Source organism: Oncorhynchus clarkii, chromosome 20 (assembly GCF_045791955.1).
Source record: "Oncorhynchus clarkii lewisi isolate Uvic-CL-2024 chromosome 20, UVic_Ocla_1.0, whole genome shotgun sequence".
Classification (NCBI taxonomy): domain Eukaryota; kingdom Metazoa; phylum Chordata; class Actinopteri; order Salmoniformes; family Salmonidae; genus Oncorhynchus; species Oncorhynchus clarkii.
In genome coordinates, this window is record NC_092166.1 from 76,207,180 (window position 1) to 76,219,640 (window position 12,461).

The 12,461-nt window shown below is 42.5% G+C and overlaps 1 protein-coding gene across 1 annotated transcript in view; it reads left to right on the top strand.

Annotated features, from left to right (window-relative positions):
* LOC139376916 (dystonin) overlaps positions 1-12,461 on the top strand; it is a 195,659-nt gene that overhangs the window by 123,828 nt on the left and 59,370 nt on the right. Inside the window, exons 37-42 of the mRNA XM_071119911.1 lie at positions 306-6,386; positions 6,497-6,649; positions 8,269-8,484; positions 8,816-8,965; positions 9,191-9,424; positions 10,113-10,265. Of these exons, the coding sequence (XP_070976012.1) occupies positions 306-6,386; positions 6,497-6,649; positions 8,269-8,484; positions 8,816-8,965; positions 9,191-9,424; positions 10,113-10,265 (6,987 nt within the window). The remainder of the gene's footprint in view (positions 1-305; positions 6,387-6,496; positions 6,650-8,268; positions 8,485-8,815; positions 8,966-9,190; positions 9,425-10,112; positions 10,266-12,461) is intronic.

The following is a 12,461-nucleotide window of genomic DNA, read 5'->3' on the forward strand; positions in this document are numbered from 1 at the left end:
GATAGTGAATATTCTGTTCACAGATGCATGCCAGCTTTTAGATTATCCACTTCTTCTTGCTGTTGAATCACACTGACACAGCCTTGCACTGTTGCGTATGAACTGTTAACATTCAAATGCCTGTCTGAGGGGTGAGTACATGTTTCACCTTGCTTTAGAATACAGTGTGAATTTAATTAGTCTGGCAATTTCTCAACAATAATGTAAATTATAAATAAACAATACGATTTTTGTCATAACATTTTGGATTTTGAAATTTAATGGAGAATATGTCTACTCATAATGCTTAATTAATGTTTCCACAGGAGTTTCAGACCATTGAAGGCGTTCTCGAAGTGGGAAGTATAGAGGTCTACTCTGTGTTTAGCTCTGTCCAGAGCGGCATGATCGACCATACCACTGGGCTCAGTCTCCTGGAGGCTCAGCTCATCACCTCTGGCCTCGTTCTGCCTCAGTTCACGATGTATCTGGAGCTGGACGAAGCTTACCATCACAACCTCATTGACGAGGCCACCTGGAAGCAGCTTAGAGAGCTCAACGAAGCCAATCGGAGCATCCTGAGCCCTCCGTTCTCTTCAGAACCTCTCCCTGTGATGGCAGCTCTTAGAGAGGGGACCGTCTCTGAGCGCCTCGCCATAAAGGTTATAGAGATCCAGCTGGCTACAGGTGGGTTGAGGGTGTCCTACACAGGTGATGTACTGACCCTGGAGTGGGCCTTTCAGTTTGGCCTGATCCCTGCACCTCTGTATGCCAAGCTCCTGGAGAGACAGAACACATGTAAGGACCTGATCAACCCCGGCACGGCAGAGAAGGTCTCGCTAACCCAGCTGGTGCAGAGGAGCGTGGTTGATGAGGAGACTGGACTGCGACTGCTGCCGGTGAAGAAGAGCCACAATGGGAGCATAGAGTTGACATCCGGAAGGGAGATGAGTGTACTTAGGGCGGTTCATGAGGGGTTGATTGACAGAGAGACCACGTTGAGGCTGCTGGGTGCTCAGCTGTTTGCCGGCGGTATCTCCGACCCCAAAACAGGCCGTAAGCTCACCGTAGAGCAAGCCCTGTCAGAGGGCTTGATCGATCAAGACACTGCCAGTGGGATACTGAGCCAGCAGGCCCAAAATGGAGGCATAGTGAACCCTCAGAATGGCAAAAGGCTAACGGTGGATGAGGCTGTTCAGTGTGATTTGATGAGCTTTAGCAGTGCACTCTTGGTGCTGGAGAAACAGAAGGGGCTCATGGGACTTTTATGGCCTCACTCTGGTGAAATCTTGACAGTTTCCACCTCTCTGCGGCATGAAATCATCACCAGTCAGCTTGCATTCAAACTGCTCAGCAATAGACAGAAAATAGCGTCCCTTTACATACCAGAATACTCAGAGGTAGTGGATATTAACTCTGCTACTCAAAATGGTTTCATTGATGTACACACAGCAGAGGTATTGAAAACCATTGAAATACCAGATGTTTTTCCTGATGTTGATGACCTTAATGACAGATTTTCGAACTGGCTGATGTTGAGAGAGCTTCAGATTGGAGGATCCCATCGCAGTACAGATGATAATGAGATTGATGATGAGAACATAAATACCCCATCTTCCATCGAGGCAAAACAGTTATTTATCTCATACCTCACAATGAATAGTTACATGGATCCAAAATCAGGACAAAGGCTTTTAATATTCGATGGACAGTTGAATAAAATGGCAGAACTTTTAGTTGACATTTCAGTAGAGACAACTGAAAACCAGGTATACAACACTGGACCTGGCAATGCCACTTTTGAGGACATTTCATTGAAAGAAGACATTTCTGAAGATTCAGAGATGTCCTTTGATAGCAATACTGAGGATTTTGGATATTTGCACATTAACGAGGAAACAGATGGAACAATGAAAGACCATCATGCTTCAAATTTCTTCAAGGAGGAGGAGTCAGATTATAAGCAATCTGACAATCAAGCATTTTCTAATAATGTGGTAAAGGTAAAGGCACATGATGGAACAGAGGATTTTCCTTCAGCTATTAACTGTGTAAACAATACCACACTGCCTGATTCTGACATTAGCATCTATCAAAAGAACACAAGCAGTATAAGTCAAGCACCCATTGGAATTGATGTAGAATCCTCAGATAATCAATCAAAAGAGACTTTCACTGGAAGTTCAGCCACACAAACTCCTTCCACAGACACGAGCTTGCCCTCAGGTGCACTGGATTGCAAAATGATGATAGCACACGAGTTCACAGAGAAGTTTCATAGCTCTGTTAAGAATACCAGACAGCATGATTCTGTTTTGTCTGATGGCCCATCACCCTTTGAAATTGGTTTAGAAACCTCAGATAAAGCTTTATATAATCAATCAATAGGAGAATCAGCCACACACGCCATGTCGGAAAGCTCAACCCGTACTAAATCACGCTCCGTGAGTGGCAAAGACATTAGCTTGCTAGCACAACGCGTCACAGACGAAGCATCTGTAGCTGTTCATTCTGAAAAGAATGCCAGACAACCTGATTCTAAAGACAACGTTTTGTCTAATAGCGCCTATCAGAAGACCAGACACAGTACAAACCCATCATCATTTGAAATTGGTGTAGAAACTTCAGAAATACCTTCAGATTATCAACCGCAAGAGACCGTCAATGGAGTTTCAGCTTCAGGAACTGTTTTGGAAAGCTCAGCTCCTCCTAGATTGTGCTTTGTGAATGACACAGACATGCGCCTGACATCAGGTGCCAAGGATTCTAAAAAGGTGGTGGCAAAAGGCCTCACAGAGGAAGCATCTGTAGAGGTTAGCTCTTGTAAAAATACCCGTACGAGCCCAGCGCTAACTGAAATTGATTTAGTCACCTCGGAAACTTATTCAGATAATCAACCAAAAGATACAGCCAATGGAGTTTCAGCCACACAAACCATTTTGGAAAGCTCAACTCCTAGATTCTGCACAGTTGATTCTAAAAAGACTATCCAGCAGTCTGATTCTGAAGCAATTGTTTCGAAGAAGAAGAAGATAAACAACACAAGTATAGTACCCTTTGAAATTGATGTAGAAACCTCACATATAACTTCAGATAATCAACCACAAGAAGCTTTCACTTTCAATGAAGGGTCAGCCACACAAATCATTTTGGAAAGGTCAACCCACCCACTATTGTGCTCAGTGAATGACGCAGACAGGAGTTTCCCCTCAGCTGCACCAGATTCCAAAAGGATTCCAGCACAAAAGGAATATTCTAGCTCTGAAAACAATGCACAACATTCCAAAATGGAGGTAGCACACGGTTTCAGAGACGAATCACCCATATCTATTGACTCTGAAAAAAATACCAGGCAGCCTCCCTTTGAAATGGGGTTTGTGTCTGACAGAATCTATCAAACCAACACAATGAGCACAAGCCCAACACCATTTAAAATGGATTCAGAAACAGATATTGCTTCAGATAATCAACCTAAACGGACTTTCAATGGAAGTTCAGCCACACAAACAGTACTGAAAAGCTCTACTTTGTGTTCAGGAAAAGACACAGGCCTGCCCTTGGCCTCAGTTGCACAAGGTTCCCCACAACGTCCCACATATCCAGTGACACCTGGCTGTGAGACAGACAAGGACACCAACTTTGAGTCATCGCTATTGGCCACTGTATTGACAGACACCCTTGACACGACCACAGCGTTTCCATGCACTGAAGAAGTAGTGTGGGACAATACAGATGAGAGAGGACTTGCGACCCACCTTCTCAGACCCCAAGTTGAAGAGGCTGGCATTTTGTATATAATTTCTGAGAAACGCTGTGATCTTGACTCACCTTTTGATAAGGGCCTTGTGGATGAGGAGACGGTGTTAGAAGTGTCGGCATTGCAGCTCCTCAAGGGAGATGTGTTAGAGGAAGAGAGAAGCACAGTGGCAACCCTGAATGAACATGTGTCTAAAGGCTCCATATCCTCCCAGATAGCCCTGCAGATCATGGAACAGCACAGCATGTTGGGTGGTATACATGACCCCAAGTCTGGATGTACTATTAGTGTGAGTGAAGCACTAGATTCAGCGATGATTGATGATGATTTGGCTGAAAAGATCCTTCACTCAGACCCAGTACACAAAGTAATCATCCACCCTGATAGACACTGTACTCACAGCATGTCATATTCCCAGAGTCTGGGCCTCATAGACAACGATGAGGCTGAGAATTTACGGCAGCATCAAACAGACAAAAAGCTGTCGGTTTTGGTTCTTGATGACTCTGATGAGGAAGAATGGATAGAGAATAGGGATGGACATGCACAGGAAGATTTGTACGCAGAAGGAAGCAAAGAACAGAACTGCGATTCACAGAAGGCCTTACTACCTTCATTCACCATTAGTCATGGGCCTGTATGTAGACAGATCATATCACCTATCCTGTCAGATCAGGTAACAGAGGGACGTGTCATCCATGAACTTGAAACAACATCTTCATTAAGGGAAGATAGTGCCTCACATTCCCCCACTAGTCCACTGTCAGACATTGTCCCCGGGTCTAGAAATTCCATCCAAAATGACATTTTGTCAAACAGATCAAACTCTCTCAGTTTGAGCGATAGTGGAGATAGTGGAGATAGTGGAGCACCTCAGCGCCAGACTGAGGAATTGAGACAGACAGAGGAAGACGGTAGCAGTTCTCTGAGGAGAGACACTGATATGTCCTGCGAGGCGGTGGGCTTCACTCCGGGTGATGGGCAGCTGGGAGCAGGATACCGTGAGATAGTGGGGGACCAGACTGTTTGTCCTGTTCAGAGTGACTCTGGCGTGTCCTGCTCATCACATAGTGATCTGTTGTCTGATGAAAGGAAAATGGAGAACACTGTTCAGGCGCCAGCCAGCCAGCTAGTGAAGGAGTCAGACCGGAGAATAGATAGCTCATCACCAAGAGATTTGTCTGGCGGTGTAACAAGCACAGTGTTCGGAGATGTGGGTGTCAGTGGGGATAAAACTGTAATAAATGGTGATGGAGTTTCATCGTTTAACACTGTGTCACCTCAGCGACCTCTAGTGAAGTCAGAGAGGGATGTTGGTGGTGAAATCGAGCCCATATCCTCTCAAAGCGGGCATAGTCATAGTAACCCCACCGTTCAGAAAAAGACTCCATTGCAGTTGACAAACTTATCTGATTTAGCTATTGTATCCAGTGTACATAGCATAAAATCAGGCAATGACAATAAAGACAGCTACAATATAGGTGATCAAGAGCAGTTAGAAACTGCTCCCATTAAAGAGATATCTAGCACAATCACCCCTGATCCGACACTGACTGATAAACGCCTGCCAAATTCAAACGCTAATGTTGAAGCTAAAGCTAATGACAGGGTTGAATCAAGCAGGAGTGGTGACAGCAAACCAGGGAGACAAGAAGGCTCATCTGATGATGGTCTCTCACAGATTACTGATCAAGCGACATCACAGACAGGACAGACAAGTAGCAACGATACAAGTTTGTTGTCAGCATCAACAATGACCCCAGGGAATCCATCAAAGGCAAAAGAGCCAGGTATGAGATCAGATGTTAAACAAGATGAATGTGGTTCTGTTGAGAATCATCCCCAGCCGATGGCCACTAATGCTCAACCAGACTCTCACTCCAATACACCCTCAACGTCAGAAATGACCTCAGGGCATCCGTTAAAGCCTGGCCTCGGATCAGAACTTACATGTAGGCAGAATCAATGTGGTGCTGATGGGAATCATCCCCATCTGATGACTGTTGATGTTCCACCAGACTCCATGACACATGATAGTGTCCCACCACCTGCGTTGGCGATCTATACTGCTCTAAGGAATGGTTTAGATGAGCTGGTGAGAATGAGAGTGGAGGGGGCAGATGTCGATGACTTGCAAAAGGCTGAGACCCAAGCAGTGGAGGACATCATCAACCTGATACAGGACAATCCACAGTCCCATGGAAGAGGTTTTGATGAGGAGACAGATGCAGCGCCTGGGCTTATGATAAGTAGTAGTCCAGATCTCCTCAGGGATCTGTTGAAGCAGGAGCCTCTCCATTCAGGTAAAACTAGTCCGGCGGAAGAGGAAAGGGAACCCCTCCATGAAGAAACCCCTCCATCTGATGTGACCCAGATTCAGTCTCGGCTTCTGCAGGTTCTTCAAAGTGTATCCTCAAGCCAAGACCCTGCCATGCTCAGAGATGTGATAGGAACCTTGAGCAGTATTCTGGGCGGTGCTCCTCACAAGGACAGGCCACACAACCTGGAGATCCTCCAGGAGGAGGGCTCATCAGATGAGGCTGAAGGTGCCGTGGCAGATCCCATGGAAGCTCCTGACCTATGTCAATCTACAGAGGTTGAAACCATTTCAGACACAGGCAATGCTGAAGCAGTTCAATCTAAAGTCAGGGTAAGTTAATGTTCGAAACACATATAAATGCCTAGAAAATAACTATTCTTAATTTATATGACATATTATGTATTGATTATGTATTATTCATGAATATTATGTATTTCCAGCAACAGTACTCCACCCAGGATTATCTGGAGTGTGTGGGCAGACTTCAGGATCATGCAGATGTTCTAGAGGAGATCATGAATGTCCTGTCATCCCAGCAGGGCTCTCTGAGTAACAATATGGAGGAGCTACACAGTCATCTGGATGAATCTCAGGTTTGTTATCACATACACAATGTAATAAAAGTTTAGCAAAAATACTATACATAAAGTTCAAGTCGTAAGTTTACATACACTTAGGTTGGAGTCACTAAAACATGTTTTTCAACCACTCCACACATTTCTTGTCAACAAACTATAGTTTTGGCAAGTCGGTTAGGATCTACTTTGTGCAATTTTTCCAACAATTGTTTACAGACAGATTATTTCACTTATAATTCACTGTATCACAATTCCAGTGGGTCAGAAGTTTACATACATTAAGTTGACTGTGCCTTTAAACAGCTTGGAAAATTCCAGAAAATGATGTCATGACTTTAGTAGCTTCTGATAGTCTAATTGACATCATTTGAGTAAATTGGAGGTGTACCTGTAGACGTATTTCAAGGCCTACCTTCAAACTCAGTGCCTCTTTGCTTGACATCATGGGAAAATGAAAAGAAATCAGCCAAGACCCCAGAAAAATAATTGTGGACCTCCACAAGTCTGGTTCATTCTTGGGAGCAATTTCCAAACACCTGAAGGTACCATGTTCATCTGTAACAAACAATAGTACGCAAGTATAAACACCATGAGACCACACAGCCATCATACCGCTCAGGAAGGAGATGCATTCTGTCTCCTAGAGATGAACGTACTTTGGTGTGAAAAGTGCAGATCAATCCCAGAACAACAGCAAAGGACCTTGTGAAGATTCTGGAGGAATCAGGTACAAAAGTATCTATATCCACAGTAAAACGAGTCAAATATCGACATAACCTGAAAGGCCGGTCAGCACAAAAGAAGCCACTGCTCCAAAACCACCATAAAAAAACAGACTACGGTTGGTAACTGCACATGGAGACAAAGATCATACTTTCTGGAGAAATGTCCTCTGGTCTGATGAAACAAAAATAGGTCTGTTTGGCCATAATGATCATTGTTATGTTTGGAGGAAAAAGGGGAGGCTTGCAAGCCGAAGAACACCATCCCAACCGTGTAGCACGGGGGTGGCACGGGGGTGGCCATCACAAAGACCTGACCTCAATCCTATAGAAAATGTGTGGGCAGAACTGAAAAAGTGTGTTTGAGCAAGGAGGCCTACAAACCTGACTCAGTTACACCAGCTCTGTCAGGAGGAATTGGCCAAAATTCACCCAACTTATTGTGGGAAGCTTGTGGAAGGCTACCTGAAACGTTCGACCCAAGTTAAAGAATTTAAAGGCAATGCTACCAAATACTAATTGAATGTGTGTGAACTTTTCACCCACTAGGAATGTGATGAAAGAAATAAAAGCTGAAATAAATCATTCTCTCTACTATTATTCTGACATTTGACATTTTTTAAATAAAGTGGTGATCCTAACTGATCTAAGACAGGACATTTTTACTAGGGTTAAATGTCAGGAATTTTGAAAACCTGTGTTTGAATGTAGTTGGCTAAGGTGTATGTAAACTTCTGACTTCAGCTGTATGCTTGAATACACAATCAGACCTCTCCCTCAGTGAAAGAATATGCAACCTACGGGTACTTTCTAGCCACTTCAATTTCTCACTTTATTTCTGTTTCTAAGTTTCTCCTCCTTGCATTGAGCATCTGTCTCAATATTCACCCACTAAATTCACTCTGTTTCTAGTCGTTGGAAGCACATCTCTCTACACTGGCTGGCTTTCTGACCAGAGATCTGGACATAACCAAGCAGCTGTTAAAGTCTGCCAGTGAGCTTGTTCCCACGCATATCCACCAAGATCTGGCTTCAGCCTTTCGAGAGTTGCAGCCAGTTTTTGCAGACGTTTGCCAGATGTCTGCAGAAAATAATTATGTTCTAAGGCAGGCTATTGATACAGGAAAGGTCAGTGTTTGTTTCTCATTGTTTGGATATACACATGTAGGATCTTAGTTTGAGCCAGTTTGCCACAGCAGGAAAATAATCATGCAGCAACAGGAAATGTGAATTATTTTGTAGATTATAGTTCATGGATATTTTTGAGGTGGTTGATACATTTTTCGACCAGAAGCCTTTGTAAACCTCAAATATACTACAAGTTTTAAATTTCCTGCATTGCAGGAAAGTTCTCCTACAACAGGGTGATCAAATTAAGATCCTACATCTGTAGGAAGTTGTGTTACTGAACTGCAGTAAATACGGCGTAAATACAGTGAGTCTTCATTGTGTTTTTCAGGCCCAGTTGAAGTCAACATACCAGGATCTCCTCAGTACCCTTGAAGGACTATCAGGCTGTATTCATGACAACTCTGAGATGGCCTGCAACCTCGACATCCTGAACACATCTGACGTGGACACAGTGAAAGACATGATCCAAAAGAACAAGGTATATTTTAATACCTTATTCTCCATGTTCCTTATTCACCTAGAGTTGTCAAACACAGTATTTGAAGGTTATATGGATGAAAATAAATAAAAGTTTGTTGTTTTTCCCTTGAACGGCACAATATATTGTAATAGACATTGCATGTATGCATTACATTTAAACATCCAATGAGTTGTGTTGATTGATTCCTTCCACATCCATGACCTCCTCTGTCTGTGTTTCTAGGGCATGGAGACTAATCTGTCAGGGACCCACAGACATCTGGAGGACACTGCGTTCGACATCCAGTACTTTATCTCAGAGCATGCTCAGTTCCTGAGTCCAACCCAGAGCAGGCACCTCCTCAAATCTCTCAGCGCCACCCAGAGGGCGTTTAAGGAACAGATGGAGAGGGTGGCCAAACAGAGACGCACCCTGGAACGTCATCTGGAGATCAGAGAGGACGAGAGTCAGCAGAAGGTTTGGACCCAAAAGACTATTTTACAATTAGGGCCATTGCACCTTGGAAAGAGTCGCTTTCAGTTTGTTGAGAAAACTATGAAGTGAGGTGAGCATGAGAGTGAAGTGTGGTTGTTTATGTATTTTATGGATATATAAACTAATTATTGTATTTCTATATATTTTTGAATATCTATATATCTGAATATCTATAACATAATATTGTATGGCACTAGAATTCATTAAGTAAGATTTAGAATGATGTGCTTTGAATGTGTTTTAATTAGAAATGACTCTATTGCATTTGTCTTTTAACTACACAAAGATCACTGCTTGACCACTGCCAAACGCTAACCTTTCTCCTGGTCGTGTTCATGTTTCACAGGCTTCAAGACACCTTTGAACTCTAAACACCAGATGATAAACTCAAAATGCATCTTCACTGGGGGGCGTTTTGCCCCACCAACCTCAGTCAGCACTAACACACTTGTGAATGTCCTATTGCTGTCTACTGGACCCGTCCTCCTTCTTTACCAAGTCAGAATTCTGGCTTGTTGTGTGGCTAGCATGTTTACAGCATACTCAGACCATTGTCCTAGTGGGTTGACTTTCTATAAATGTCCGGTATGATTAGTACGTAACATGTAGTGTAAACTGAGACCTGTTGGGTGGAGTGTAACATAGTAACATTGATCTCTGATATGTGCAGTACATGGAGGAGAAACAGAAGGTGTTCTCAGACAAGCTGCAGGAGCTGTGTGACAACCTGACCAATACAGAGAACCGTCTGATAGGCCATCAGCAGCAGACCAAGGGTGCAGCGAGTGTGGAAGACCTGCAGCATGTGCAGCAAGAGCATCAGGTTCAGTAAAACATGCTGGTTAACTAGTCAATCAATTGCATCTGAGCTTCAGAGTGTACGGCTACAGTCTTTTTTCTTTTTTTATCGTATACTTAAGTGATAATGCCAGAGAAGCCGGTGTTTGGAGGATATATTGGCACGGTGTTGTTAGGACCGAGACGAAGTCGAGGGGCTATGCGTTCTATGGAAAATAATGAACAATGTGGAAGGTGTGTTCCACGACGCGCTAGCTGAGTGGAACGGACCTTCCACGGAGGTGCATTATTTTCTAAAGAACGCATAGAGCCCCGAGTTGATAATCCATTTTTTACCATGGCCACTGGGAATGGGAATATATATATATATATATATATATATATATATATATATATATATATACACTACCAGTCAAAGGTTTGGATACACCTACTCATTACAGTTTTTCTTTATTTGTACTATTTTCTACATTGTAGAATAATAGTGAAGGCATCAAAACAATGAAATAACACATATGGAATCATGTAGTAACCAAAAAAGTGTTAAACAAAACAAAATATATTTTATATTTGAGATTCTTCAAAATAGCCACCCTTTGCATTGATGACAGCTTTGCACACTCTTGGCATTCTCTCAACCAGCTACATGAGATAGTCACTTGGAATGCATTTCAATTAACAAGTGTGCCTTGTTAAAAGTTAATTTGTGGAATTTCTTTCCTTCTTAATTATTTTGAGCCAATCAGTTGTGTTGTGACAAGGTAGGGTTGGTATACAGAAGGTATACCAACCCTTTGGTAAAAGACCAAGTCTAAATTATGGCAATAACAGCTCAAATAATCAGAGAAATTTCAAGAACTTTGAAAGTTTCTTTAAGTTCAGTCGCAAAAACCAGCAAGCGCTATTATGAAACTGGCTCTCACGCTTGCTGGTTCTCCTCTGCTGTAGAGGATTAGTTCATTAGAGTTACCAACCTCAGAAATTGCAGCCCAAATAAATGCTTCACAGAGTTCAAGTAACAGACACATCTCAACGTCAACTGTTCAGAGGAGACTGCATGAATCAGGCCTTCATGGTCGAATTGCTGCAAAGAAACCACTACTAAAGGACACCAATAAAAAGGAGAGACTTGCTTGGGCCAAGAAAGACCGCTGTAAATCTGTTCTTTGGTCTGATGAGTCCAAATGTGAGATTTTTGGTTCCAACCACCGTGTCTTTGTGAGACGTGGTGTAGGTGAACGGATGATCTCCACATGTGTGGTTCCCACCGTGAAGCATGGAGGAGGAGATGTGATGGTGTGGGGGTGCTTTGCTGGTGACTGTGATTTTTTTAGAATTCAAGGCGCACTAAACCAGCATGGCTACCACAGCATTTTGCAGCGATATACCATCCCATCTGGTTTGCGCTTAGTGGGACTATCATTTGTTTATTTTTTCAATTTAAAGTTTTATTAAGTTTTCTTGTTTTTCAAATCAACCAACACAACACATTCCACATTCACAGATGTGACAGGCTTAAAAAAAAAAAAAAAAAAAAAAAAAAATGTTATTTTTATACACACATATACATATATTTACATACACATAGTGTATATACATACACACACACATACGTACATGTACATACACATACACATACGCACAAAGAACAATTAAAAATGAAACATTGCAGTAGCACTATCATGGTTGTTATTAGCTATTTCTAGCCTTCGCTGAGACGACAAGCAAATAATTAGTTTTTAGATTTTACAGCACCTTACACAATGTATCTCCCCATTCACTCTGTCCAATTTGAAATATAGTTGACTAGTGGAGACCAGAGTCTATCAAACTTGGGCTGTCTCTTGTGGAGGTCATAAGTGAGCTTTTCAAGAGGGAGAAAGTCAACAATCTGGTCAATCCACATTTTAAATGTAGGAGAGGTATTAGAGGCCCACAATAGAAGAATACATTTCTTAGCAAAGATAGTCATAAAAACATTTTCTCTATCAGGATCAAGAACAAAGTCCTGCTGGGCATTAAGAAGATAGATACACGGGGTCATATCAAACTGTACATCTAGTATTTTCTGTGCAGCAGTATGTATAGAATCTGGCAATCTCTCTACAGCTCCAAAATACATGCATATAGGTTCCACTTTCAGAGGTACATCTTTTACAGTTGGGAGACATGTCTGTTTTCATTCTATGGAGTCTCAAAGGAGTGTAATAAAATGTGTACA